Source organism: Heptranchias perlo, chromosome 3 (genome assembly GCF_035084215.1).
Source record: "Heptranchias perlo isolate sHepPer1 chromosome 3, sHepPer1.hap1, whole genome shotgun sequence".
NCBI lineage: Eukaryota > Metazoa > Chordata > Chondrichthyes > Hexanchiformes > Hexanchidae > Heptranchias > Heptranchias perlo.
This window is the reverse complement of record NC_090327.1, coordinates 36,630,272-36,656,785: the sequence shown is the minus strand read 5'-3', so window position 1 is coordinate 36,656,785 and position 26,514 is coordinate 36,630,272. Positions and strand designations below refer to the sequence as shown.

General features: G+C 45.6%; 1 protein-coding gene across 1 annotated transcript in view; it reads left to right on the top strand.

Annotated features, from left to right (window-relative positions):
- Positions 1-26,514, top strand: part of LOC137312059 (unconventional myosin-Id-like) — a 154,980-nt gene that overhangs the window by 123,185 nt on the left and 5,281 nt on the right. Inside the window, exons 20-21 of the mRNA XM_067978832.1 lie at positions 1,027-1,140; positions 2,664-2,818. Coding sequence (XP_067834933.1) covers positions 1,027-1,140; positions 2,664-2,818 — 269 coding nt within the window. The remainder of the gene's footprint in view (positions 1-1,026; positions 1,141-2,663; positions 2,819-26,514) is intronic.

The window sequence follows — 26,514 nt, the reverse complement described above, 5'->3', positions numbered from 1 at the left end:
TGCCTGCCCAGAACCTCCACTGTTGACCTCAATGGACTTTCCGATGTCGGTGGGTGGTCCCTAATTTTCTTTGCAATGGTGGGCTCTCGAAGAGGCTACCTACCCTGCCGCTGGTTACCGGGATCGGGGGCAACGGTTGGCAGATTTCCCCTCCCCTACCAGAAAGAATATTTTGTTACTCCTTTAATAAGGGGGCCGTTTTAAAAATAATGATCCCGGGTGGTGCCCACAGCCTCCATTCAGCAACCTGGTACTATCGTCAATGATTCAACAATCCTCTGGGAGGATCGAGGGGTGGGAATTCCCAGCATTGGGAGCCCTCCACCCCCTGCCCTTGCTCCTGGCCTGGTCCCTGTTACACTGCAGGCCTTTTTTGGCTGGAGGAGTCATTCCCCACAAGACGAAGCAGGAATCCCCATGCAAAGCAGGGACCCCAGTATATCTGGGTTCCTGCCCAATTTCTGGCATATGCACACCAGAGCTATGGGGCAGTAGTGTGTTGGAAGAGCTGTGAATATTCACTGTTTACACCGAATGCTGTACATTTACCTTTTTAATGTTCAATAAATTTGTCCGCTGGTTTATACCCTGAGCTGCAGTCCAATAGAGTGGTTATTCGTTTGGCCACTTAACACAAGGAGATCACGTGGTGGCATGTGATATGTTCCAGTAAGCCACACCTCAGTGACAAGGGTTCCCTGCTTGACTCCTGGGTTTGGCTTCATTCATCTAGATATTGGGCAAGTAAAGGCGTACTCCAGTACATAGGAGACATGAAGCCCGCTTATGGGAGTGGCCGGTGAAACTGAACCCAAGGAAAATATTGAGCATTTAAACCCCAAAACATAATTGTGTGCGTGTGCATTTGTGTTTATGTTTGTATGTGTGTGCACGTGCATGTGTGGGTGTGCATGCATGTGTGTTTGTGTGTGTGTGGGTGCTTTATCTGTGCATTTGCTTGTTTGTCCAGTACATTTATAGATCCCTTGGCAGAAATGGTTAATATTTCTTGTTTTCTTGGCTTAGGTCAACAGGTTTAACAAGTGTGAGGATCGAGCTATTCTCATCACCAACCAGCACCTGTACAAACTGGAGCCGGCCAAACGCTACAAGAGCATGAAGGCGCTGCCACTCAGCCACGTGAGTATCCAGCCGTGCATTGTGGCACGGGTGTGGGGCGGCACCTGGAGACAGGGCTTCTGGGTACTTCCTGCTTATAGAACAAATCTCACCATTGGGCACCTCCTTTAAAGATGGAATCTCACCATCAGGAATCCTTTTAAAGAGAGAGGGCCTGAAAGTCTGCAGGCCGCGATCCTTGCAATTACGCTCTGGATGCGCCCGCTGGTGACCTCCTGCCCTGACCCTGTGGAGTCGGTCAGCCTGGTTAAAAAACGGGAGTGGGTTGGATGGCGCCTTAGCCCAAGGCCCGCCCGATATGACTTTCAGGCGGATCGGGCAGCTCGCCCGCCTGTTTTGGATGGGAGGCTGCTTACATGTGCAAATTAAGGTCCTACGCCTGGTGTAGGACTCTGTGTGCAATATTCAGGTACAAACGAGTAGAGCATGCGCCCTGCAGACTCCACCCAATCAAACCAGGCTATGAGCGGCCTAACTGATGGTTCTTAAAGAGGTCACTGCTGGTCACCCAAAAAAAGGCCCAGAATTTTTTTAGAGAGAATTTTCTGTGGGGTTTGGAGTTGCAGGAGTGCTCCTCCTGGCTCCAGAAAAATACTGCGGACCAGTGGCAGCCCATGCCCATGTCCTACATTACAACAGTGCCTACATTTCAAAATGTACCTCATTGGCTATAATACTCTTTAGGACATCCTGAGGTCATGAAAGATACTATATAAATGCAAGTTCTTTCTTTAAAATAACAAAGGGATTCAATGGAGTAGATAATAAGAAATTATTTCCTCTAGTGGGGGAATCCAGAACAAGGGACAACCTTCACCACACGGACTGCAGCGGTTCAAGGAGGCGGCTCACCACCACCTTCTCAAGGGCAATTAGGATGGGCAATAAATGCTGGCCTTGCCAGCGACACCCACATCCCATGAACGAATAAACAATCCAGAACAAGGGGGCATAATCTTAAAATTAGAGCTAGGCAGTTCAGGAGTGAAATCAGGAAGCACTTTTTCACACAAAGGATAGTGGAAATCTGGAACTCTTTCCCCCAAAAAGTTGCGGCTGCTGGGTCAATAGAAGTTTTCAAGACTGAGAACGATAGATTTTTGTTAGGGAAGGGATATGGAGCAAAGATGGGTAAATGGAATTGAGGTACGGATCAGCCATGATCTAATAGAATGGCGGAACAGACACGAGGGGCTGAATGGCTTGTTGCTATGTTTATTTTCTATGACACAGGTTTGGGTTCGACAACTGTGGGAGCTGGTCATACAGTTGATTGACTGAAATGCTGGCAGGTGGGTAAAAAAAAAATCTCTAAATTGGGGAATTGTGCAGCCAGCACTGTCATCATTGGCCTTCTGTGAGGACAAGCAATCCATTAATCGGGATGCGCCAGTTCCATCCGAGGTGTCCCGATTAAAAGGGTTCAGTTGTACTGAATTGTACCTAGCTCAGACATGCTGGATGCGGAGGCCACCCACTACATGAACTGGAGGAAACTCTAACATCCCCATTTGTTCCTTTAGGTGACTGGAGTCAGTGTCACCAACGGCAGGGATCAGCTGATCATCTTCCACACCAAGGAGAATGATGACCTGGTGGTTTGTCTGCACAAGATGCAGCGGGGAAACGAGAATAGGATTGGAGAAGTCGTCGGGGTCTTGGCGAATCACTTTAACAAGTGAGTGATGCATGCAGCACTATATTGTGACGCACATGAAAACACATTCCCTGTGCAGCTATTTGCCCGCCCATGAGAACGCATGACTTCTGGGGCAGCCATCTTGAGGGTAAACTGTGCACTGTGTGCTCAACTGAAATACTCAACACCCTAAAACTGGCAACAAAGGGGGGAAATCAGCATTTTTAAATTGCGGGGCAGGGCCAAAACTTATCGTGCAAGGCACCTCCAAGTCTCCCCCGAGGTGTCAACGCCCTCACTGGTATTCAACAGTGAATACCGGTTTGTGAGTGCCATGCTCCCAAGGGACTCCCAGGGGACTCCTGCACTGCCCGCCTGTTCCTCCTAGTCTCCGCTTGAACTCTGTGGCTGCGGGGTGACCACCTCCTGAAATGTGCTATCCAAGTCTATGGGATTTGGCCACATACATTGCCCTGTACTTTGGAGGAAGTGCAAGCTCAAGCTGGATGATTTCCATGTGGAAAATGATAAATGAGCGGGGAATGGGGCTAACTGGATTGCTCTTACAAAGAGCCGGCACAGGCTCGATGGGCCGAATGGTCTCCTTCTGGCCTGTAACAATTCTATTCTATGATTTTACTGAAAAGTGGACAGAAGACGAGGTAAATAAAGATGTAGTGGCTAGGTGATATTAAGGCTGAACAAAGGGAATACCAAGGAGGTAAGGAGTTCCACAGTTTTGAGATTGCAGGACCTTTTGCCCATTTGATCTCACCCTCCCAGAATAACAACCCTATTGGACTGTGGATGAGGGGTTAGATTGATAGACCAACCCTACTGTCTTCCCATGACAACATCCAGCTGTTTCTTAAAGGAATCCAGCGTGCTGACCACAGCCATCTGTCCTGGTAACCCGTACTAGCAGTTGACCAGCCTCTGTGTAAAGGTCCTGCAGAAAGAATGATATGGGTCTCCAACGTAAAACTACCCATAATCCAGCACTAATTGACCACTAAATTGCCAATTGCATTCAGAAGCCATAAGAATGGTTGTTGTGAGAAATGTAAAGGTCACACTGATGCAATAAGGGACACTCCTGAAGATGAGATTATGACTTGAGATGCCACCTTTTGCCAAATTCAAAATAACAAAGGAAGGTATGGGGCAGGTGGGGGTGATATAGGGGTAGTTTGTGATTAGGATGGGATAGCAAAAGATGGGTTAGGGCAGTAGAGGGTGGGATGGAGTAGCAGGAGGTGGGATGGGCAAACCAGGGGATAGGATAGTGGCAGCAGGAAATGGGATGGGATACCAGGGGACGGGACAGTGGCAGCAGGAGATTACTTGAGAGAACCAGGGATTGAGACAGTGGGAACAGGAGATGGGATGGGCAAACCAGGGATTGGGATGGTGGCAGCAGAAGATGGAATGGGAGAACCATGGGATGGGGTAGTGCAGCAGGAGATGGGATGGGAGATACAGGGGTTGTGGTAGTGCAGCAGGAGATGGGATGGGAGATACAGGGGTTGTGGTAGTGCAGCAGGAGATGGGATGTAAGGACCAGGGGTTGGGGTAGTGCAGCAGGAGATGGGATGTAAGGACCAGGGGTTGGGGTAGTGGTAGCAGGAGATGGAATGGGAGAACCGTGGATGTGGTTGTGCAGCAGGACATGGGGTGTAAGAACCAGGGGTTGGGAGAGCAGCAACAGGAGATACAATAGTGGCAGAGCAAAAAAGGATTGCATTTTGGAAATTTAAACTAAGCTTCCAATATAGATTGCCAGCATTAAAAAGATTTCTGCAAAGAGGGTTACCAGCAAGTGTTGATGAGGATTTCACTTTCACATCACAAGTACAGAAATAAATAGCAAAAGATAAACTTTTGTTTCAAAAACCAGGGCAGGCAACCTGTGGCAGAACTGGGCTAGAAGGTAACATTAGTTGGAGAACATTGATGGGACAGTGCAGAAGTAGCTTTACTCTGCATCTAACCCATGCCCTAAATGATCTGGGAGTGTTTGATGGGACATTCTAGAGGAAGCTTTACTCTGAACCCATGCTGTACCTGAACTTGCTGTTTGATGCCAATACTGAGTGAAAAATGCAGAAAGAATATTCCATTCCCTATTTCTGACTGGCATCCTTCAAATAGACAAGATTAGCTATGACTAACACCCTGTTGACACTGATTGCCTGATATGTGCCTGGTTTATCTGCTTGGGAGGCTCCTTTAAAAAGATCACAGTTGTCTGCCGTTTGTACTATCCTACAGACAGGGCTAGGAGCAGGATTAATGACTGAATGAATTTGACCATCGGGAAAACAACAGAACAAAACCTCTTCTGTGGGCAGCATCTCTATCGCTATGGTAACAGGCCGCTGGCCTACTGTTTCCACACTACTTGATTGTTTCTGTGGGGGTGGAGGTGGTAGACTGCCCTGTGGGCGGTGATGTTGATCATTTTTTTTACTGTTCTTATCTAATGAGAACCAACCTCCATGTGTTGTGCTTCCCCTTTTGCTTTTGCAGTGGGTTGTCAGTCGCACAGGGCCTCACTTTGTTTTGCGAAGATCCATTTGCTGAACCAACTATGTTAGCCATTGCTCTGTTGGTGGCACGCTAACCTCTGCATCAGAAGGTTGTGGGTTCAAATCCCACTCCAGAGACTTGAGCCCATAATCTAGGCTGACACTTCAGTGCAGTACTGAGTGAGAGCTGCACTGTCGGAGGTACCTTCTTTCGGATGAGACGTTAAACCGAGGCCCCGTCTGCCCTCTCAGGTGGATGTAAACGATCCCATGACGCTATTCGAAGAAGAGCAGGGGAGTTCTCCCAAGTGTCCTGGCCAGTATTTATCCCTCAACCAAAAGCACTAAAATAGATTATCTGGTCATGAATCTCATTGCTGTTTGTGGGACTTTGCTGTGCGCAAATTGGCTGCCACATTTCCTACATTACAATAGTGACTACACTTCAGAAGTACTTTATTGGCTGAGGTTGTAAATTATAGAACTGCAGCCAACAGCCGCTGCATAACCCTCTCATTGTTGGCTGTGATATGCTCCTGACATAGAGCTGCGCTCGATGGGAGTGTGGGTCACACAATCGGCCCTATAATATTAACGGGCCTCACTGCAACCAGTATGCCCATTGAACGAGGCTCCATGCTACAAGTACAGCAATGTTAATTTATTGTCTAACTTTTATTGGTCTTGAGGCAGTGAAGATAGTGAAAGAGAAAGTGACAGATGGAGTTATATAGAGAGACAAAGATAGACAAAAAAAGAGATAGAAAGGGGCAGAGAACAAAAAAGAGAAAGAGAGGGAAAATTTCCTGAGGTTTATTTTTCTTTGGTCTAGCAAATGCTGGTGGATTTGTCACCTCCGCTTTTGCCCAGTAGAGAATGGCAGCGGGCGAGAATCTAAATGGGGGATGAATGGCCCCAGGAGCAGGGTGTAGCCCTGTGTCCCAAAACCAGTGCTTTAATGGGCAAGCGCCTGAGGAATGAGCCCTTGGTTGTGGCCCTGGATGATAGCCAGCACCAGTGGAACCCATACCCCAGCGACAGTCAGTGCCTTCAGGGTAAGGGCAAATTTACAAATCTAAAGAGATAAGTCAAGGCCGTAGAGCAATGTAGCAATTTGGGTAAAGATAAGCGGAGTGTGTCAGGAAGTGACAGAGCATTTAACGGTAGTAGTACATCAGTGAATAAGGTCAAATCAGGGAAAAATAGTAAAAAAGTTAAAAATAAAGGTGCTTTATCTCAATGCACGAAGCATTCATAACAAGATAGACAAATTAATGGCACAAATAGAGATAAATCATAGAATCATATAATGGTTACAGCATAGAAGGAGGCCATTTGGCCCATCAAGCCCGTACCAGCTCTTTCTAAGAGCAATCCAGTTCGTCACATTCCCCCATTCTTTCCCCGTGGCCCTGCACATTTTTTTCCCTTCAAGTATTTACCCAATGATTAATGGACAAATACTTAGATCCACCACCCTTTCAGGCAGCGCATTCCAGATCATAACTACTCGCTGCGTAAAAAAGTTTTTCCTCACGTCGCCTTTGGTTCTTTTGCCAATCACCTTAAATCTGTGTCCTCTGGTTCTCAACCCTTTCACCAATGGGAACAGTTTCTCTTTATTTACTTTATCTAAACCCTTCATGATTTTGAACACTTCTATCAAATCTCCTCTCAACCTTCTCTGCTCTAAGGAGAACAACCCCAGCTTCTCCAGTCTATCCGCATAACTGAAGTCCCTCATCCTTGGAACCATTCTAATAAATTTTTCTGCACCCTCTCTAAGGCCGTCAAATCCTTTCTAAAATGCGGTGACCAGAATTGGACACAATACTCCAGTTGTGGTTAAACCAGTGTTTTATAAAGGTTCAACATAACTTCCTTGCTTTTGTACTCTATGCCTCTATTTATAAAGCCCAGGATCCCGTATGTTTTTTCAACCGTTTTCTCAACCTGTCCTGCCACCATCAAGGATTTGTGCACATATACCCCCAGGCCTCGCAGTTCCTGCACCCCCTTTAGAATTGTATCATTTAGTTTATATTGCCTCTCCTCATTCTTCCTGCCAAAATATATCAGTTCACATTTCTCTGCGTTAAATTTCATCTGCCATGTGTCTGCCCATTCCACCAGCCTGTTTACGTCCTCTTGAAGTCTATTACTATCCTCCTCACTGTTTACTACATTTCCAAGTTTTGTGTCATCTGCAAATTTAGAAATTGTGCCCTGTACACCCAAGTCCAAGTCATTAACATATATCAAGAAATGCAGTGGTCCTAGTACCGATCCCTGGTGAACACCACTGTACACTTCCCTCCAATCCGAAAAACAACCCTTCACCACTACTCTCTGTTTCCTGTCACTTAGCCAATTTCGTATCCATGCTGCCACTGCCCCTTTTATTCCATGGGCTTCAATTTTGCTGACAAGCCTGTTGTGTGGCACTTATTCAAACGTCTTTTGAAAGTCTATATACACAACATTAACTGCATTGCCCTCATCGACCCTCTCTGTTACCTCATCAAAAAACTCAATCAAGTGTAAAGATAAACCCAGTAACTATAGGCCAGTCAGTTTAACCTCGACGGCGGGGAAACTTTTGGAAACAATAATCCGGGACAGAATTAACAGTCACTTGGGTGAATGTGGATTTGTTAGGGAAAGCCAGCATGGATTTGCTAAAGGCAAATCGTGTTTAACCAACTTGATAGAGTTTTTTTGATGAGGTAACAGAGAGGGTAGATGAGGGCAATGTAGTTGATGTGGTGTATATGGATTTTCAAGAAGCGTTTGATAAAGTGCAACACAGTAGGCTTGCTATCAAGATTGCAGCCCATGGAATAAAGAGGGTAATAGCAACATGGATACAGAATTAGTTAAATGAAAGGAAACAGAGAGTAGTGGTGAATGGTTGTTTTTGGGAGTGGAGGGAGGTGTGCAGTGGTGTTCCCCAGCGGTTGGTGCTGGGACCACTGCTTTTCTTGATATATATTAATGACTTGGACTTAGGTGTTCAGGGCACAATTTCAAAATTTGCAGATGACACAAAACTTGGAAGGGTAGTGAACAGTGAGGAGGATAGTGATAGACTTCAAGAGGATATGGACAGGCTGGTGGCATGGGCGGACACATGGCAGATGAAGTTTAACGCGGAAAAATGCAAGGTGATGCATTTCGGTAGGAAAAATGAGGAGAGGCAATATAAACTAAAGGGCACAATTCTAAAAAGGGTAGAGGAACAGAGGGATCTGGGGGTATATGTTCACAAATCATTGAAGGTGGCCCGGCAGGTTGGGAAAGCGGTTAAAAAAGCATACGGGGTCCTGGGCTTTATAAATAGAGGCATAGAGTACAGAAGTAAGGAAGTTATGATGAACCTTTATGAAACACTGGTTCGGCCACAGCCGAGTATTGTGTCCAGTTCTGGGCACCGCACTTTAGGAAGGATGTGAAGGTCTTGGAGAGGGTGCAGAGGAGATTTACTTGAATGATTCCAGGGATGAGGGACTTCAGTTACGTGGATAGACTGGAGAAGCAGGGATTGTTCTCCTTGGAACAGAGAAGGTTGAGAGGAGATTAGATGGAGGTGTTCAAAATCATGAAGGGTCTAGACAAAATAGATAGAGAGAAACTGTTCCCATTGGTGGTAGGGTCAAGAGCCACAGGGCATAGGTTTATGGTGATTGGCAAAAGATCCAAAGGTGATATGAGGAAAAACTTTTTTACACAGTGAGTGGTTGGGATCTGGAATGGACTGAGGGGGTGGTGGAGGCAAATTCAATTATGGCCTTCAAAAGGGAACTGGATAAGTACTTGAAACAAAAAAACGTGCAGGGCTGCGGGGATAGGACGGGGGAGTGGGACTAGCTGGATTGCTTGTGCATAGAGCCGGCGCGGATTCGATGGGCAGAATTGCCTCCTTCCATGCTGTACCCTTTCTATGATTCTAAGTTAGTTAAACATGATTTGCCTTTAACAAATCCGTGCTGGCTTTCCTTTATTAATCCGCACTTGTCCAAGTGACTGTTAATTTTGTCCCGTATTATCATCTCTAAAAGCTTCCCCACCACTGAGGTTAAACTGACTGACCTGTAGTTGCCGGGTTTATCCTTACACCCTTTTTTGAACAAGGGTGTAACATTTGCAATTCTCCATTCCTCAGGCACCACCCCCGTATCTAAGGAGGATTGGAAGATTATGGCCAGCACCTCTGCAATTTCCACCCGTACTCTCTCAGCAACCTAGGATACACCCCATCCAGACTGGGTGACTTATCTACTTTAAGTACAGCCAGCCTTTCTAGTATCTCCACTTTATCAATTTTAGCCCATCCAGTATCTCAACTACCTCCTCTTTTACTGTGACTTTGGCAGCATATTCTTCCTTAGTAAAGACAGATGCAAAGTACTCGTTTAATACCTCAGCCATGCCCTCTGCCTCCATGCCTAGATCTCCTTTTTGGTCTCTAATCGGCCCCACCCCTCCTCTTACTACCCGTTTATTATTTATATGCGTATAAAAGACTTCTGGATTCCCTTTTATGTTAGCTGCCAGTCTATTCTTATACTCTCTCTTTGCTCCTCTTACTTCCTTTTTCGCTTCTCTGCACTTTCTATATACAGCCTGGTTCTCACTTGTATTATCAAACTGACATCTGTCATACGCCCCCTTTTTCTGCTTCATCTTACTCTCTATCTCTTTCATCACCTAGGGTGCTCTGGCTTCAGTTGCCTTACCTTTCTCAAGCCCCCTCGTGATAATGTACCTTGACTGTACCCGAACTATCCCCTCTTTAAAGTCTACCCATTGTTCGATTACAGTTTTGCCTGCCAATCTTCGATTCCTATTTACCCAGGCCTGATCCGTTCTCAACCCACGAATATACATTCCATTGAGGAATAAAAATCCCACGGGAAAAGTGATCCATCCATGGCTAACTAAAGCAGTTAAGGATAGTATTAGATTAAAAGTAGAGGCTTATAATGTTGCCAAGAGTAGGGTTTGATCTATTAGCCATTACTGAGACGTGGTTGTAAAGTGACAAAGGTTGGGAACTAAATATTCCAGGGTACTTAACTTTTTGAAAAGATTGACAAAATGGAAAAGGAGGGGGATAGCCCTGATAATAAAGGATGATATAAGGACAATAGTGAGAAAGGATCTTAGCTCGGAAGATCAGGAAATAGAATCAGTATGAGTAGAGATAAGAAATAACAAGGGACAGAAAACACTGGTGGGAGTAGTTTATAGGCCCTCTAACAGTAGTTATACTGTTGAACAGAGTATTAATCAAGGAATAAGAGGAGCTTGTAACAAATGTAATGGAATAATCGTGGGGGACTTTAATCTTCATATAGACTGGGCAAATCAAATTGGCAAAAGTAGTTTGGAGGATGGGTTCATGAAATGCATTCGAGACAGTTTCCGAGACCAAATATAGACTAGAGGGCGTGGTTCTGGGGGGTGTGCGGGAGCGGAGAGATCTGGGTGTGTGTGTGCGTGGGTGTTTGGGGATGGCGGGGCAGGTTGTGAGGGAAGTTGAGGGGGCTTGTGGGATCCTGGGCTTTATAGGTGGAGGCGTGGAGTGCAGGAGCGGGGAATTCACGATGAACCTTTATAAAGCACTGGTTCGGACGCAGCTGGATTGTTGTGTCCAGTTCTGGGCACCGCACTTTGGAGGGGGGTGGGGGGGGGGGGAGTTGGGGGCCTTGGAGGGGGTGCAGGGGAGATTTGCTGGAGTGGTTCCGGGGGTGGGGGGGCTTTGGTTCCGTGGGTGGACTGGGGGGGCTGGGATTGATCTCCTTGGAGCAGGGGAAGTTATGCGAGGATTTGGTGGAAGTGTTCGGGATCGTGAGGGGTCTGGACCGAGTGGATGGAGGGAGCTGTTCCCATTGGCAGAGGGGTCGGGAACCAGAGGACATAGATTTGGGTGATTGGGTGACATGAGAAGGGACTTTTTTGCACAGCAGGTGGTTGGGATCTGGAGTGTGCTACCTGGGGGTGGTGGAGGCAGGTTTGGTCGTGGCCTTCAAGGGGAAACTGGATGGGTATTTGCAGGGCAATGGGGATAGGGCGGGGGAGTGGGACTAGCTGGATTTCTCTTGCATAGAGCCAGCATGGACTCAATGGGCCGAATGACCTCCTTCCATGCTGTAACCTTTCTATGATTCTATGATTCTATTATACATCGTGGAACCAACCAGGGAACAAGCCATTTTAGATCTTGTCTTGTGTAATGAGACAGGGTTAATTAGTAATCTCATAATAAGGGATCCTCTGGGGAAGAGTGATCATAATACGATAGAATATCATATTGAGTTTGACAGTGATGTACTTAAGTCTGAAATTAGAGTCTGAAGCTTAAACAAAGCCAATTACATAGGTATGAGGGGCAAATTGGCTAAAGTTGATTGGGAAATTAGTTAAAAGATATGACGGTAGATAAGTAATACTAAACATTTAAAGAAATATTTCATAATTCTCAACGAATATACATTCCATTCAGGAATAAAAACCACACAGGAAAAGTGATCCATCTGTGGCTAACTAAAGAAGTTAAGGATAGTATTAGATTAAAAGAAGAGGCTTATAATGTTGCAAGAAGAGTAGTAAGCCTGAGGATCGGGAGAGTTTTAGAAACCAGCAAAGGATAACCAAAAAATTGATGAAGGGGGAGAAAATAAATTATGAGAGTAAACTAGCAAGAAATATGAAAACAGATTGTAAGAGCTTCTACAAGTATGTAAAAAGGAAGAGAGTAGCAAAAGTAAATGTGGGTCCATTAGAGGTTGAGACAGGAGAAATTATAATGGGGAATAAGGAAATGGCAGAGACGTTAAACAAATATTTTGTATCTGTCTTCACAGTAGAAGACAAAAAAAATACCAGAAATAGTGGGGAACCAAGGGTCTAATGCGAGTGAGGAATTTAAAGTAATTAAGATTAATAAAGAAAAAGTACTGGAGAAATTAATGGGGCTAAAAGCCGACAAATCCCCTGGAACTGATGGCCTGCAGAGATAATGGATGCATTGGTTATGATCTTCCAAAATTCCCTAGATTCTAGAACAGTCCCAGTAGATTGGAAGGTAGCAAATGTAACACCGCTATTCAAGAAAAGAGGAAGAGAGAACACAAGGAACGACAGGCCAGTTAGCCTAACCTCAGTAGTCGGGAAAATGTTGGAATCTATTATTAAGGATGCGGTAATGGGGCGCTTAGAAAATCATAATATGATTAGGCGGAGTCAACATGGTTTTATGAAAGGGAAATCATGTTTTACAAATCTACTGGAATTTTTTGAGGAAGTAACTAGCAGGGTAGATAAAGGAGAACCAGTGGATGTAGTATATTTGGATTTTCAAAAGGCATTCAATAAGGTACCAAACAAAAGGTTGTTACACAAGATAAGGGCTCATGGGGTTGGGGCTAATATATTAGCATGGTTGGAGCATTGGTTAACGGACAGAAAACAGAGAGTAGGAATAAACGAGTCATTCTCAGATTGGTAGGCTGTAGCTAGTGGGAATCCGTAAGGATCAGTGCTTGGGCCTCAGCTATTTACAATCTATATCAATGACTTAGATGAAGGGACCAGGTGTAATGTATCCAAGTTTGCTGACGATACAAAGCTAGGTGGGAAAGTAAGCTGTGAGGAGGACACAAAGAGTCTGCAAAGGGATATAGACAGGTTAAGTGAGTGGGCAAGAAGGTGGCAGATGGAGTATAATGTGGGGAAATTTGAGGTTATTCACTTTGGTAGGAAGAATAGAAAACAGAATATTTTTTAAATGGTGAGAAAGTATTAAATGTTGATGTTCAGAGGGATTTGGGTGTCCTTGTACACGAAACACAGAAAGTCAATATGCAGGTGCGGCAAGCAATTAGGAAGGCAAATAGCATGTTGGGGTTTATTGCAAGGGAGTTGGAGAACAAGAGTAAGGAAGTCTTACTACAATTGTACAGGGCTTTGGTGAGACCACACCTGGAGTACTGTGTACAGTCTTGGTCTCCTTATCTAAGGAAGGATATATTTGCTTTAGAGGCGGTGGAACAAAGGTTCACTAGATTGATTCCTGGGATGAGAGGGTTGTCCTATAACGAGAGATTGAGTAGAATGGGTGTATGCTTTCTGGAGTTTAGAAGAATGATAGTTGATCTCAGTGTAATATATAAGGTTCTGAGAGGGCTTGACAGGGTAGATGCTGAGAGGCTGTTTCCCCTGGCTAGAGAGGCTAGAACTAAGGGGCATAGTTTCAGGATAAGCGGTCGGCCATATAGGACTGAGGTGAGGAGAAATTTCTTCAGTCAAAGGTTCGTGAATCTTTGGGATCCTCTACACCAGAGGGCTGTGGATGCTCAGTCATTGAGTATATTCAAGAATGAGATCGATGGATATTTGGACTCTAAGGGAATCAAGGGATATGGGGATCGGGCGGGAAAGAGGAGTTGAGGTCGAAGATCAGCCATGATCTTATTGAGTGGCGCAGCAGGCTTGAGGGGCCTACTCCTGCTCCTATTTCGTATCCCTTATCCCTTACCTTTAGGAGAGGAGAGGAGAGAACTGGAGCATGTGTGGAAAAGGAAAAAAAACACAAAAGTTTACTGTTTGATCGAATTACTATTGGAATGGGGCAGCACTCAAGGCCGTTGTGTGTCCGACCTCAAGCAACTCCTTCCAATTAAATTCTCACTTAACAGACAGCTTCAAAGGTTAAATCAAGGAGAAGATAAACATGACAATATTTTGACAGTATTTTAACAGGTCAGTAATCCCTTCCTGTATGCTGGCGTGGGTGGGTGTTCTCAGGCCACGAAGTCCAACCGTTCATCAGGCGTGTGCTCTCTAATTATTGAAAGTCAGCTCGGTTCAGCAGCCAAAGCCATAGATTCTCCAGAGCTCTGAGTGATCTGTGTTAATCTAACAGCTTCTGTTTGGTGTGCCTTTGTGACTGACACAGCTCTGTCTCTCTTTCTTCCTCAGTCTCTTTTTCATTCAAACACTGCAGGAGAGTGAGGCACGAGCTCTGAAATTCCTACTAGGGTTGCCAACTGCGATTGAGCCATACTCCGCAAGGTTTCACTGCCTCCAACCACCCCCCAGTTCTCCTGCCATCGGTCGCCTGACCCCTCAATCCTTGCGCCAATCAGTCAATGATGTCAGCTACGATACCCACAATCCTCTGCACTCCAGAAACCGCTCTATCCATTACTTGGTTTTATCGCGTGAATGTGCCAGAGCCACATTGCATCCTGGATGCATTGCAACCCTGCTGCTTGTAAATCTGGGAAAGTGCTCCTATCATTTTTCTCCCGAGTTTCCCTCAGGAGTGTCTGGGAGATTAATCTTTAATTCCTGGAGACTCCAGGACAATCCTGGAAGGTTGGCAACCCTATTTTCTACCCTCCCACCTCAGACTCCAACCTCATTGTGCTGTCAGATACCAGCAGGAATGTAACGTTCGCTGAAAAACTCACGCAAATCCCGCAGTAGTAGTGACGAGAGAGGGAGAGAAAAATGTTAGAGAGGGAAAATATAAGTGTAAAAGGATAATGGAGAGAAGAATTTAATGCCATCCGTTTGCTAATTGATGATTTAAGCCATTGGCTCAGAATTTGCTGTCAAAATAACAGTGAGGCTAATGGCGTTCACAGTTATTTATGCGTAAATCATACTGCAACTTCAGGCAAGGGCAGACACCTCAAACGCAGAGGGCAGATGCCTCAGATGCCTTAAACGCGCGAAATACGAAAGTTGCTGTCCGAATTGCACCGCTCCACCATTAGCTTCGCGAAAACGGCATCTCGCTGTCTGACTCACCATTGAAATGCATTGAACGGCGTGAAGTTCCGGTATTTGTGCGGTAGATACGAATTAAACTCACCACAGAAAGTTAGGGCTTGTCCTTTTCAGTCTAAGTACCCTTTTAACGATGTGATGAGTGTTAATTACTCCCAATCAATCTCTCGGGCACTGAAAATTAACTATTACAAGTGTGGAGTCTCATTCCTTCAGGCATTAATTGTTGTTGGAGATTTTAAAAATGTAAAATTGTACCTTTCTATATCGTTTTTCTCTATCTCTTAATCCAATCTTTCTTTCCCTCTCTTTATTTCTCTAATTTGACATTGAATTCACCTACTCGAATTTACACTTCCTTCTCGGTCCCTGTGCTGTTTATTTCACAATCTTTCAATCTGATTTGTCAAGGAGACACACAATACTTGCCCTGTTCACTCTGGTCCCAGATGCCCTGTTTCCCTCACTGTGCTGTTATCAGCTTTCAGCAACTTGCTATGCAAAAAATTTAAAAACCTAAACGTGCAAGGGCAAGTCTAACTAAGGGCAGACGCCGTTAGATGTACTGCTACAGCAAATTATAGCCTATCGTCTTGAGTTCAAAGCTCGTACCTTAAAGTCTCACTCCTTGAATCTTTCACGTTTGACAGCCATGGGCTTGTTACATCAAAGTTGAGTGCCTGGATCAGAATACTGTGACTTGGTTAGGGACATTGAATTGATCTGGTCATCGCCCCTGTGTAATCCCATTATTAAACAGCTGGGGGATATGCAGTGTGAATTTTTCCTGCCTCAGAATCAAGCTCTAACAGGTGACAGATGGCTTGCTTTGAGGCCTAACTATTCTTCCCACTCCTTCCCCTGCAGCTCCGGGCATAATGGACTTGACCAGCACCATCTGTTGTAGGCAGCTGTAAGCACGCGTCTGGCTGGCTTCTAAGAGGCCATGGGTGGGGGAGGGAGGGGCAGGAGAAGGTCTGCCACCTGCTGGCATTGTTGCACAGGGCAACCTCTACACTGTGGTATACTGAACAGGGGCCTACTTCAGTATGGCTGTGGAGAGGGAGAGGAAGCAGGGAACGGGAGTGGGAAAGAGCAAGCATTTGAACAGGGTTTATACAATAGTCCAGTAAGATCACTTTTTCACAGGACCTCTTTTGACGGATGCGGGCTATGCGGTGAAGGTTCTTGTATCACTCTACTCAACAAAAATTTTATTTTAAAAAACACAGGAACAGAAGGCCAAGTTTGATTCCCAGCCTATGCTGATTCTGCTGGCACTCAGCTTGCCCGCTGATTTGGGACAATAAAATTAGTCTCAGTGTCTCTGGAAAGGAAATTCAGCTACAGTTTCCACTCCTGATCAATATTGAAGCCCGAAGGAATGTATGTGTGTGTATGGATGAGGCCAGCATTAGTCTCAACTTTGATATCCACAACAGCGAACATCTTACCCATTGTTATATTTTTACGCGAGATATTCTCCGTCACGGTCCACTCCTATAATTGGACCTTACATCCCCTATGGAACAGAGTGTGTCTTTATCAGCCCAATGTCTCAATAAGTGTAGTGTGACCCGAGGTCGAACAATGACTGTCTCCAGCTGACTCAACTAGATCACATGCTGCCTCGTCATCTTGTCGCCATCAGTAGGAGGAAAAAGATAATATTCCATCAGACTGCAAATGACCTGGCAAATTTATTGAACATTGGAAAGAACTTGCATTTAAAAAGCACCTTTCATGACCTTAGGACATCCCAACCAATTAAGTACTTTTTAAATGTTGTCACCGCTGTAATGTAGGGAAATGTGGCAATCAATTTGCACACAGCAAGGTCTCACAAACAACAATGAAATACATGACTACATAAGAACATAAGAAATAGGAGCAGGAGTAGGCCACATGGCCCCTCGAGCCTGTTCCGCCATTCAATCAGATCATGGCTGATCTTCGACCTCAACTCCACTTTCCTGCCCGATCCCCATATCCCTTGATTTCCCTAGAGTCCAAAAATCTATCTATCTCAGCCTTGAATATATTCAATGACTCAGCATCCACAGCCCTCTGGGGTAGAGAATTCCAAAGATTCACAACCCTCTGTGTGAAGAAATTCCTCCTCATCTCAGTCTTAAATGGCAGACCCCATATCCTGCGATTATGCCCCCTGGTTCTAGACTCTCCTGCCATGGGAAACAACCTCTCAGCATCTACCCTGTCAAGCTCCGTCATAATCTTATATGTTTCAATTAGATCACCTCTCATTCTTCTAAACTCCAGAGAGTATAGGCCCATTCTACTCAACCTCACCTCATAGGACAACCCTCTCATCCCAGGAATTAATCTAGTGAACCTTCGCTGTACCACCTCTAAGGCAAGTATATCCTTCCTTAGATAAGGAGACCAAAACTGTACATAGATAATCTGTTTTTTGGTGGTGTTGGTTGAGGGATAAATATTGGCCAGGACACCGGGGAGAGGTCCCCTGCTCTTCTGCCGTGGGATCTTTTACATCCACCTGAGACAGCAGACGGGGCCTCAGTTTAATGTCTCATCTGAAAGACGGCACCTCCACCAGTGCAGTTTTCCCTCAATACTGCACTGAAGTGTAGGTCTGGATTATGGGCTCAAGTGTCTGGAGTGGGACATGAACCCACAACCTTCAGACTGACAGGTGAGAGTGCTGCTACTGAGTCAAGGCTGACCCACTTCACCCCCATGGTGCACATTTCACAGTTGTTCTAAATGCACAAACAGGTGACCTGTGCATATGTAATGGCTGCCAAGCCTATGGATCGAGGCCCCAGTTAATGGTTAGTGAACAAACAGCTGGCAAATTTTGATTTAACATGTCGATGACTCCACTCACTCTCTCTATGCTTTTTTTGATGGTGTAACGCATTCAACTTTAAAAATTCCTGCAGCCAAATTACATTTCAGTCATGAAGGATTTGTGTGAAGGGAGGACCAGACAGTGGGACTGACAGGTGGAGGCTAGGAGGCAAATGTTGCACTCACAGCGAATTACACTCAGAACAGGACGTGTGGCTTCACTGGGCAGGACAGTCTCAAGAATTCAAAGACCAGGTGTCTGTCCTCTCTGTGCTGGTACACTCCCGGACTGGCTGTTACTTCGTCTGAAACTGGATGTGTGTGTTTCACAGGGATGAAATTCCATGGGTCTGCCGCTGGAGTTATCATAGAATCATACAGCATAGAAGGAGGCCATTCAGCCCATCATGTCTGTGCCGGCAGGAAAGCGAAAGTCCTCCCCCCTCCCACACAGAATTTCTGCCCCCATCAGCAGCCACCCTGAAACCATAGGGTCGATTTTAACCACTTCCCCTCCCCAATCCAGTGGGATCGGTGCGTGGGATGGTTAAAATCAGCCAAATCCACTTACCAATCCCACCCGGCCGAGGATCTCGCTGCAAGCAGGCGGGGGCCTAATTTAAATCTAAAAGTCGCAGCCTGATGACATCATCAGCACCGAGATGTGATTTTAATGAAGACTCGGGGGGGTAGGTGATGAAGGGAAGACCCACAAGGGTCATCCATGGGCCTTGAATTTCGTGGGAAGCGCTACCAATTTTCCACCCTGTAACTGCGGAGAACCCTCAGAGAAACGGCATAAATGGCTGTTCACACAGTTTCCCTGCGGGCTCTGCCGGTCTCCCACCGGAGACACGGCAAGAGGATCAGGAGAACCCTGTGGAAAATTCAGGGCCCTAGTGTCAGAGCAGTGAGTTTTGAGGAAAGACTACATAAACCAGACTACTGCGGTTCAGGATGAAGGCCCACCACCACCTTCTCAGGACAAATAGGGCTGAGCAATAAATGCGGCTTTGCCAGCGACGCCCACATCTCGAGAATGAATTTTTTAAAAAGTAGAACTACTTATAGCATTGAAAGAAGGTGATTGAAACAGGACCCGTCTTTCAGATGAGTCGTTAAACAGAGGCCCCACCTATCCATTCAGGCACATGTTGAAGATCGCATAGCACTATTCAAAGAGCAGGAGGCTTTCCTAGCCTCCTGACCAACATTCCTCCCTCAAACAACGACTTGGTCATTTTGTCTGTGCCAGCCCACAAATCCCCAGATTTACTGAATTCATAAGAACATAAGAAATAGGAGTAGGAGTAGGCCATCCGGCCCCTCGAGCCTGCTCCGCCATTCAACAAGATCATGGATGATCTTCTACCTCAATGCCATTTTCCTGCACCATCCCCATATCCCTTGATGCCTTTAATATCTAGAAATCTATCGATCTCTGTTTTGAATGTACTCAATGACTGAGCCTCCACAGCCCTCTGGGGTAGAGAATTCCAAAGATTCACCACGCTCTGAGTGAAGAAATTTCTCCTCATCTCAGTCCTAAATGGCCTACCCCTTATTCTGAGACTGTAACCCTTGGTTCTAGACTCCCCAACCAGGGGAAACATCCTCCCTGCATCTACCCTGTCGAGCCTTGTAAAAATTTTGTATGTTTCAATGAGATCACCTCTCATTCTTCTAAACTCTAGAGAATACATGCCTAGTCTACTCAATCTCTCCTCATACGACAATCTCGCCATCCCAGAAATCAGTCTGGTGAACCTTCGCTGCACTCCATCTATGGCAAGTATATCCTTTCTTAGGTAAGGAGACCAAAATTGTACACAATACTTCAGGTGTGGTCTCACCAAAGCCCTGTATAATTGCAGTAAGACATCTTTACTCCTGTACTCAAATCCTCCTGTAATAAAGGCCAACATACCATTTGCCTTCCTAATTGCTTGCTGCACCTGCATGTTAGCTTTCAGTGACTCATTTACAAGGACCCCCAGGTCCCTTTGAACACCAACATTTCCCAATCTCTCACCATTTAAAAAATACTCTGCATTTCTGTCTTTCCTACCAAAGTGGATAACTTCACATTTTTCCACGTTATATTCCATCTGTCATGTTCTTGCCCACTCACTTAGCCTGTCTATATCCCCTTGAAGCCTCATTGCATCCTCCTCACAACTCGCATTCCCACCTAGTTTTGTGTCAGCAGCAAACTTGGAAATATTACATTTGGTTCCCTCATCCAAATCATTGATATAGATTGTGAATAGCTGGGGCCCAAGCACCAATCCCTGCGGTACCCCACTAGTCACAGTCTGCCAACCTGAAAAAGACCTGTTTATTCCTACTCTCTGTTTTCTGTCTGTTAACCAACTTTCAATCCATGCCAGTATATTACTCTCAATTCCATGTGCTCTAACTTTGTTCACCAACCTCCTGTGTGACCTGTGGGAATTCAATTTCTCAACTTGCCATGGTGAGATTTGAGCTCACAACCTCTGCATTGCTAGTCCAGAACAACAACCACTAGGTTACCGCACCTGCTTCCCCTCGGGTTCCTTGCAAGTCAGCACCTAGTGAACAGGACTGTGACTCACATGCTGTTTAAGGGTTAAATGGGCTTGTGGACAAATATTGCCTATTTTTGTTGCAGTTCATGATCCTCCTGAATCAGACATGATCTGCCCTGTCAACCAGTTAGGCACACATCAAGTGTATGAGGGATGTCATCCCAGACAAGCATTAAGAATAGGAGCGCCCATCAAATCTAACTTTAATAATCAGAAATAAAACCACCGTGAAAACTGCGATCAGTGAGAATAGAAATAGCTGCATAATCTACGCTGAGGAGGAATTCTTCAATCTCATTGTGAGGACTAGGAGGGAGGGAGATTGCAATTGTTTGCCCTGTAAAGTGGCATAGGGTAAATTTCTCCCAGAATAGAGAAGGACCATTGCCATAATCTCCAAACAGAAAAAAACCCAAAAGACTTGCATTTGTGGAGCCAATGAAGTACCTTTTGAAGTGTAGTCACTGTTGTAATGTAGGGAAAGAAGGCGGCTAATTCGTGCACAGCAAGAACCCACAAACAACAATGAAATAATGACCGGATAATCTGTTTTTCGTGATGTTGGTTGAGGGATAAATATTGACCAGGACACTGGGAGAACTCTCCTGCTCTCCTTCGAAGATGCCATGAGATATTTCACCTGAGAGGGCAGACATGGACTCAGTTTACCATCTCATCCAAAAGATGGCACCTCCAACAGTACAGCACTCCCTCAATTCTTCAACCTTCTGACTCAGAGGCAAGAGTATTACCATTGAGCCAATGCTGACATCTCCTTTGCATGGTGTCATGGGACCTTTTACATCTTAAACAAGCATGACATCTAAGTTTAACATCTCACCTCAGGCCAGAAACAAGCAATTATAGAACAGCAGTGATGGAGAGCTTGCAGGAACCAGCAGTTGGCTTATTAGGTTTCCATCTCAAGGGTCCCTGGTTTCAATCCCCCCTCCCTTCATGTTCCTACATGAGTAATATCTTCACTGATCATAAGTAAACTCTATTCTTTGCAGTTGCCAAGAGGTGGGAAGTTAACAGGAGCCTTGCATATATGTTCCTATATGTTTCAATGGGTGCCAAATTGGGCCGTGTAGCGCCCGTTGTTTCGGTGCTACACGGCCTCTCCGACAGCCAAGATGGCATCTTGGATGCGCATGCAAGTTTCCTGCGTGACGTGTGCCAGACGCCATCTTGATATAGGAGTTTGCGCAGGCGCAGATAACGAACGCTGGAATCATGTAAAATAAGGAGAAAATGGCTTCAATCAGTGTGGTCTGCTCAGCCATTCAATAAGATCATGGCTGATCTTTGACCTCAACTCCACTTTCCCGCCCGATCCCCATATCCTTTGATTCCCTTCGTGTCCAAAAATCTAGCGATCTCAATCTTGAATATACTCAGCGACTGAACATCTACAGCCCTGTGGGGTTGAGAATTCCAAAAATTCACAACCATCTGAGCGAAGAAATTTTTCCTCATCTCGGTCCTAAATGGCCGACCTCTTATCTTGAGACTATGCCCCTAGTTCTAGACTCTGTAGCCAGGAGAAACAGTCTCCCAGCATCTACCCTGTCAAGCTCTCTTCATGGAATTTCATACGTTTCAATGAGATCACCTCTCATTCTTCTAAACTCCAGAGAATATAGGTCCTTTCTACTCAATCTCTCCTCATAGGACAACCTCTCATCCCAGGAATCAATCCAGTGAACCTTTGTTGCACCGCCTCTAAGGCAAATATATCCTTCCTTAGGTAAGGAGACCAAAACTGTACACAGTATTCCAGGTGTGGTCTCACCAGAGTCCTATATAATTGCAAGACCTCCTTACTCTTTTACTCCAACTCCCTTGCAATAAAGGCTAACGTATCATTTGCCTTCCTATCTTTATGAGTCCAGCCCATGATCCCGGCCTAGACACCAAAGGCGAGCCCCACAACCGCCACTGAGGAGGCTGGTAAACCTCCTCCAACTGGGGGTACCGACCTCCGAAAATGCCCTAAACTCCTCCTAGGCAGAGGTCACGGGGACCCCCAACATAGGAAGTACCCATTCCCTCCACATCACTGGCCTCGCACGAGATGGACAAGGCCGCGTGACAACACCCAGCGCAGGACAGATCCTGGCCTAATTCCAAGCTCTTCTACCAGAAAGTCCGAGGAATTTCTGCCCTATTGTCTCTTTATTGTAAAAGGGGAACAAAAATAAAATAAAAATGGGGCAAAAAAATTCCCAAACATCTCTCATCTGCAGGAACAACAGATTCACAAAGGCCAAGCAAAGCAGAACTGCCTAACTAAAGATGGAAAAGTTCAAATTTTATTTTATAAATATACATATATATATTTATATTTATATATACATTTCAGATGCTTCCCTGAAGGGGTACGGTAGTGTAGTAGTTATGTTACTGGTCTAGTAATCCAGAGAACGTGCTTTAAGATCCTGCCATGGCAGTTTGAGAATTTGAATTTATAGAATGATACAGCAGAGAAGAAGGCCATTCAGCCCATTGTGCCTGTGCTGGCTCTTTGAAAGAGCTATTCGGTTAAAAAAAATGGAAATTAAAAGCTGATATCAGTAAAAGTGACCAGGAAGCTGTCGGATTGTTGTGAAAACCCAACTGGTTCACTACTCTCCTTTAGGGAAGGAAACCTTACCCAGTCTGGACTATATGTTACTCCAATCCCTCACCAATGTGGTTGACACTTAACTGCCCTCTGAAGTAGCCTAGCTACAAACTGCTACAAAGAATAACAAGAAGAAAACTGGACAAACTACTCAGCTGCGACTCCCTACCCAACAGCATTGTGGGAGCAACTTCACCAGATGGACTGCAGCGGTTCAAGAAGAAGGCCCACCACCACCTTCTCAAGGCAACTAGGGATGGTCAATAAATGCCGGCCTTGCCAGCGAGACCCATATCCTGGTAATTCTTTTTTTAAAACCCTACTGAAGGCCCAATGCTTCTGAGCTAAGTTAGTCGATCTCAGCAATTAGAAATGTTGCAGTTGGCCTCGTGCCTCTGGGTTAAGGAGGGGTTAAATCAGCCAGGGTACCCACTCCTGATCACTGACTGCTGGTCCCCACTATGCGTATGCAGGCACCACGTGAGGGTGCAGCTGGTTTTTTTTTCTCTGTTTTTTGCCTCTCCCAGGAGATTACATGGTTGCTGGTGAGTGGGGAAGCACTGGAGGTTGTGTTGCCTAGTTGCAAAATGGTTGAATGGGACAACTGGTCTTTTCTGTCCATCTTTTTTGTACGTTCGTTCGTATGCGATGCCCCCTGTGGTCGAGCTGCCTGCCGAAGCTCACGGTCTAGGCTCACACTCGAATACCATTAGAGCCGTGTACCTGCAGAGGTCGACACCTTCAGAAAAGTGGAAGAGGAAAAAGCAACAGGAGCGGCAAGAGGTGGGAACAAGATTTTCCAAATCCATCCCTTCTCTCCTCCTCTCAGCCTAAAGGGAATTTTTCCACTTCTGGGTCTCTCGCAGATGGCTGTGCTTTCTTTTTTAACCTGTCGGGGACGAAGTTGTCTTCTTTCTCAGCACCTAGGCAACGGTTGCTAGGCAACAGAGGTAAGCTCATTTAAAAAGCTGAAGTAATGGATTTGTTTCGAGAGCGAGACACACAGAGAGGATTTCAAGAGATGCTTCTTTCTGTCAACAGCTTGTATGTAGGCGATGTTGAAACTCCTGCCTCTATCCCTCACCCGCTCCTGTTTCTCACTCCGAAGATCCAGAAACCACAATCCCCTCCACCCCCACCTACCCCCAGCAACTGTTCCAAATATTAAAATTCCACTTTTATCATCATGTTTAGGGAGGAAAATTTCAGCGAGCAGGCTGAATAAGGGAGGTTTTTTTTTTCCATACGAACATACGAATATGACGGGCAGGAAAAGACCAACTGGTCCATCAAACCTGCCCCACACTCGCAATGCCTGGAGCATCATGACTAGGGACTTCCTACCCCCCACAGCCATGTAATCTCCTGGGAGAGGCAAAAGAACCAGAAAAGAAACCCAGGGCCAATAAGGGGGGAGAAACTCTGGAAGATTCTCTCCGACCCCCTCAGGCGATCGAGACCAGTCCAGGCAATCTCATTGATCGTTATGGAGGGGAGGCCTTACTGCAAATCCTAGGTGACAGCTTAGGTCACCAACAACAACTGCAGCAACAACATCTACAACAACAACAATAATTTATGTCACGGCTTTGAATGTCCGAAGGTGCTTCACACATGGAGGAGAAAAAAAATAACAGGTGCGCTTGTCCTGCCTCCACACTTCGGACTGTTGCAAGCCCAAGCTCGCTTCCCTCGACTTCATCTGCTCCCCCCAGGACCTACCTGCGGGCTGGTTCGGCATCGGCACTGGACGGAATTCATCAGGCTGTGACCAGTGAGCTTCAATGGGACACCTGTTTGGCGCTTGCAGCTTGCCGCTTCTATTCAGATTAAACGAGGCCCGATGGCTCGGGTCTATGGCCGGCGTGGACCAGTACGCGGAACAATTGCTCCGCTGACTTGCCGACTCTTTTGGGCACAAGTCGAATTTCTCCCCTTAGATCTTCAAACTTGGCATTATCCCTGCTTGGCTGAGTTGGCAACACTCTCGCATTAGAAGGTTATGGGTTCAAGTCCCATTAGGGATATGAGCATGTAACCTAGGCTGATGCTTCAGTGCAGCATTAAGGGAGTGTTGGGTTGCTAGAGAATCCATCTTTCAGGCGAGACGTTAAACCGAGGCCCTACCTGCCTGTTCAGGTCTAGATCATTAGTCCTATGGCATTTTTCAAAGAACAGGGAGCTGTCCTGGCCAACATTCTTCCCTCAACCAACACCAATAAAAAAAAAGATTAATTTGTTGTTTTTGGGATCTTGCTGTGCACAAACTGCCTCCTGCATAACAACAGTTATGGGTTTGGCATGTGGGCAACACTTGTTGCACCAAGAACATTAAGACTCAACCACATAGTATAGGATTGGAGTCACATACAGGCCAGACCAGGTGGGGAAGTAACAGGTTGATTTCCCTGAAGAACATTAGTGATCTAGTTGGGTCTTTACAACAATTTGGCAGCTTTCATTGTCATTTTCTGCTGCTAGTCTAGAAATTATAAGATTTATTAAATTTTATAACTTACCATGGTGGGATTTGTACTTACAGCTTGCTAAATTACTAACCTAACATACCCAGTGCAGTACCATATCTACACTGGTGATTAATCGGCTGTGACATCTTGAGGATGTGACAAGGAGCGTTCTGCATGCAATTTGTTCATTCTTTTATTGCCAAGATCGGCATTCCGTATTCAAAAATTTCCAGCGGGAATGGAATCATTTTCTCTTTAGTGAAACAGGACTGGTCCTCATGGAGAGGTTTAACTGAACAATTCACTTGAAGCCCAGAGAGATGCTGGTGAGGAAGGGAACCTCATAGGGACCCATCATCTCCTTTTGTTTGTGTATGTTCAGTCAAATATCCAGGATGTAAAGCAGTCTCCGTAACTAAAGGTGTCAGAATTTTTTTTCTTAGTGCTCATCAAGGTGTCAACTCTGGGGAATGGGATACATTCCTATTTACAGCACTCATTGTCAGCGTCAAACATTGCCAGATCAACACAGGTTAGATAGAGAAAAGCTCCCTCTACACTGTCCCGTCAACACTCCCAGGGTAGGTACAACATGGGTTAGATACAGAGCAAAGCTCTCTATATACCATCCTGTCAAATACTGCCAGACCAGATACAGCACGGGTTAGATACAGAGCAAAGCTCCCTCTACACTATCCCATCAAACACTGCCAGACCAGACACAGCACGGGTTAGATACAGAGCAAAGGTCCCTCTACACTGTCCCGTCAAACTCTCTCAGGTGAGGTACAGCATGGGTTAGATTCAGAGTATGTTCCCTCTGAAGTGAGCATTCTAATTAATGTTAAGACAGGAGTGATATTATGCTGTGGGCTTAGGCTGAGACTGGCCAATCTCATTTCACAGAGGGCTC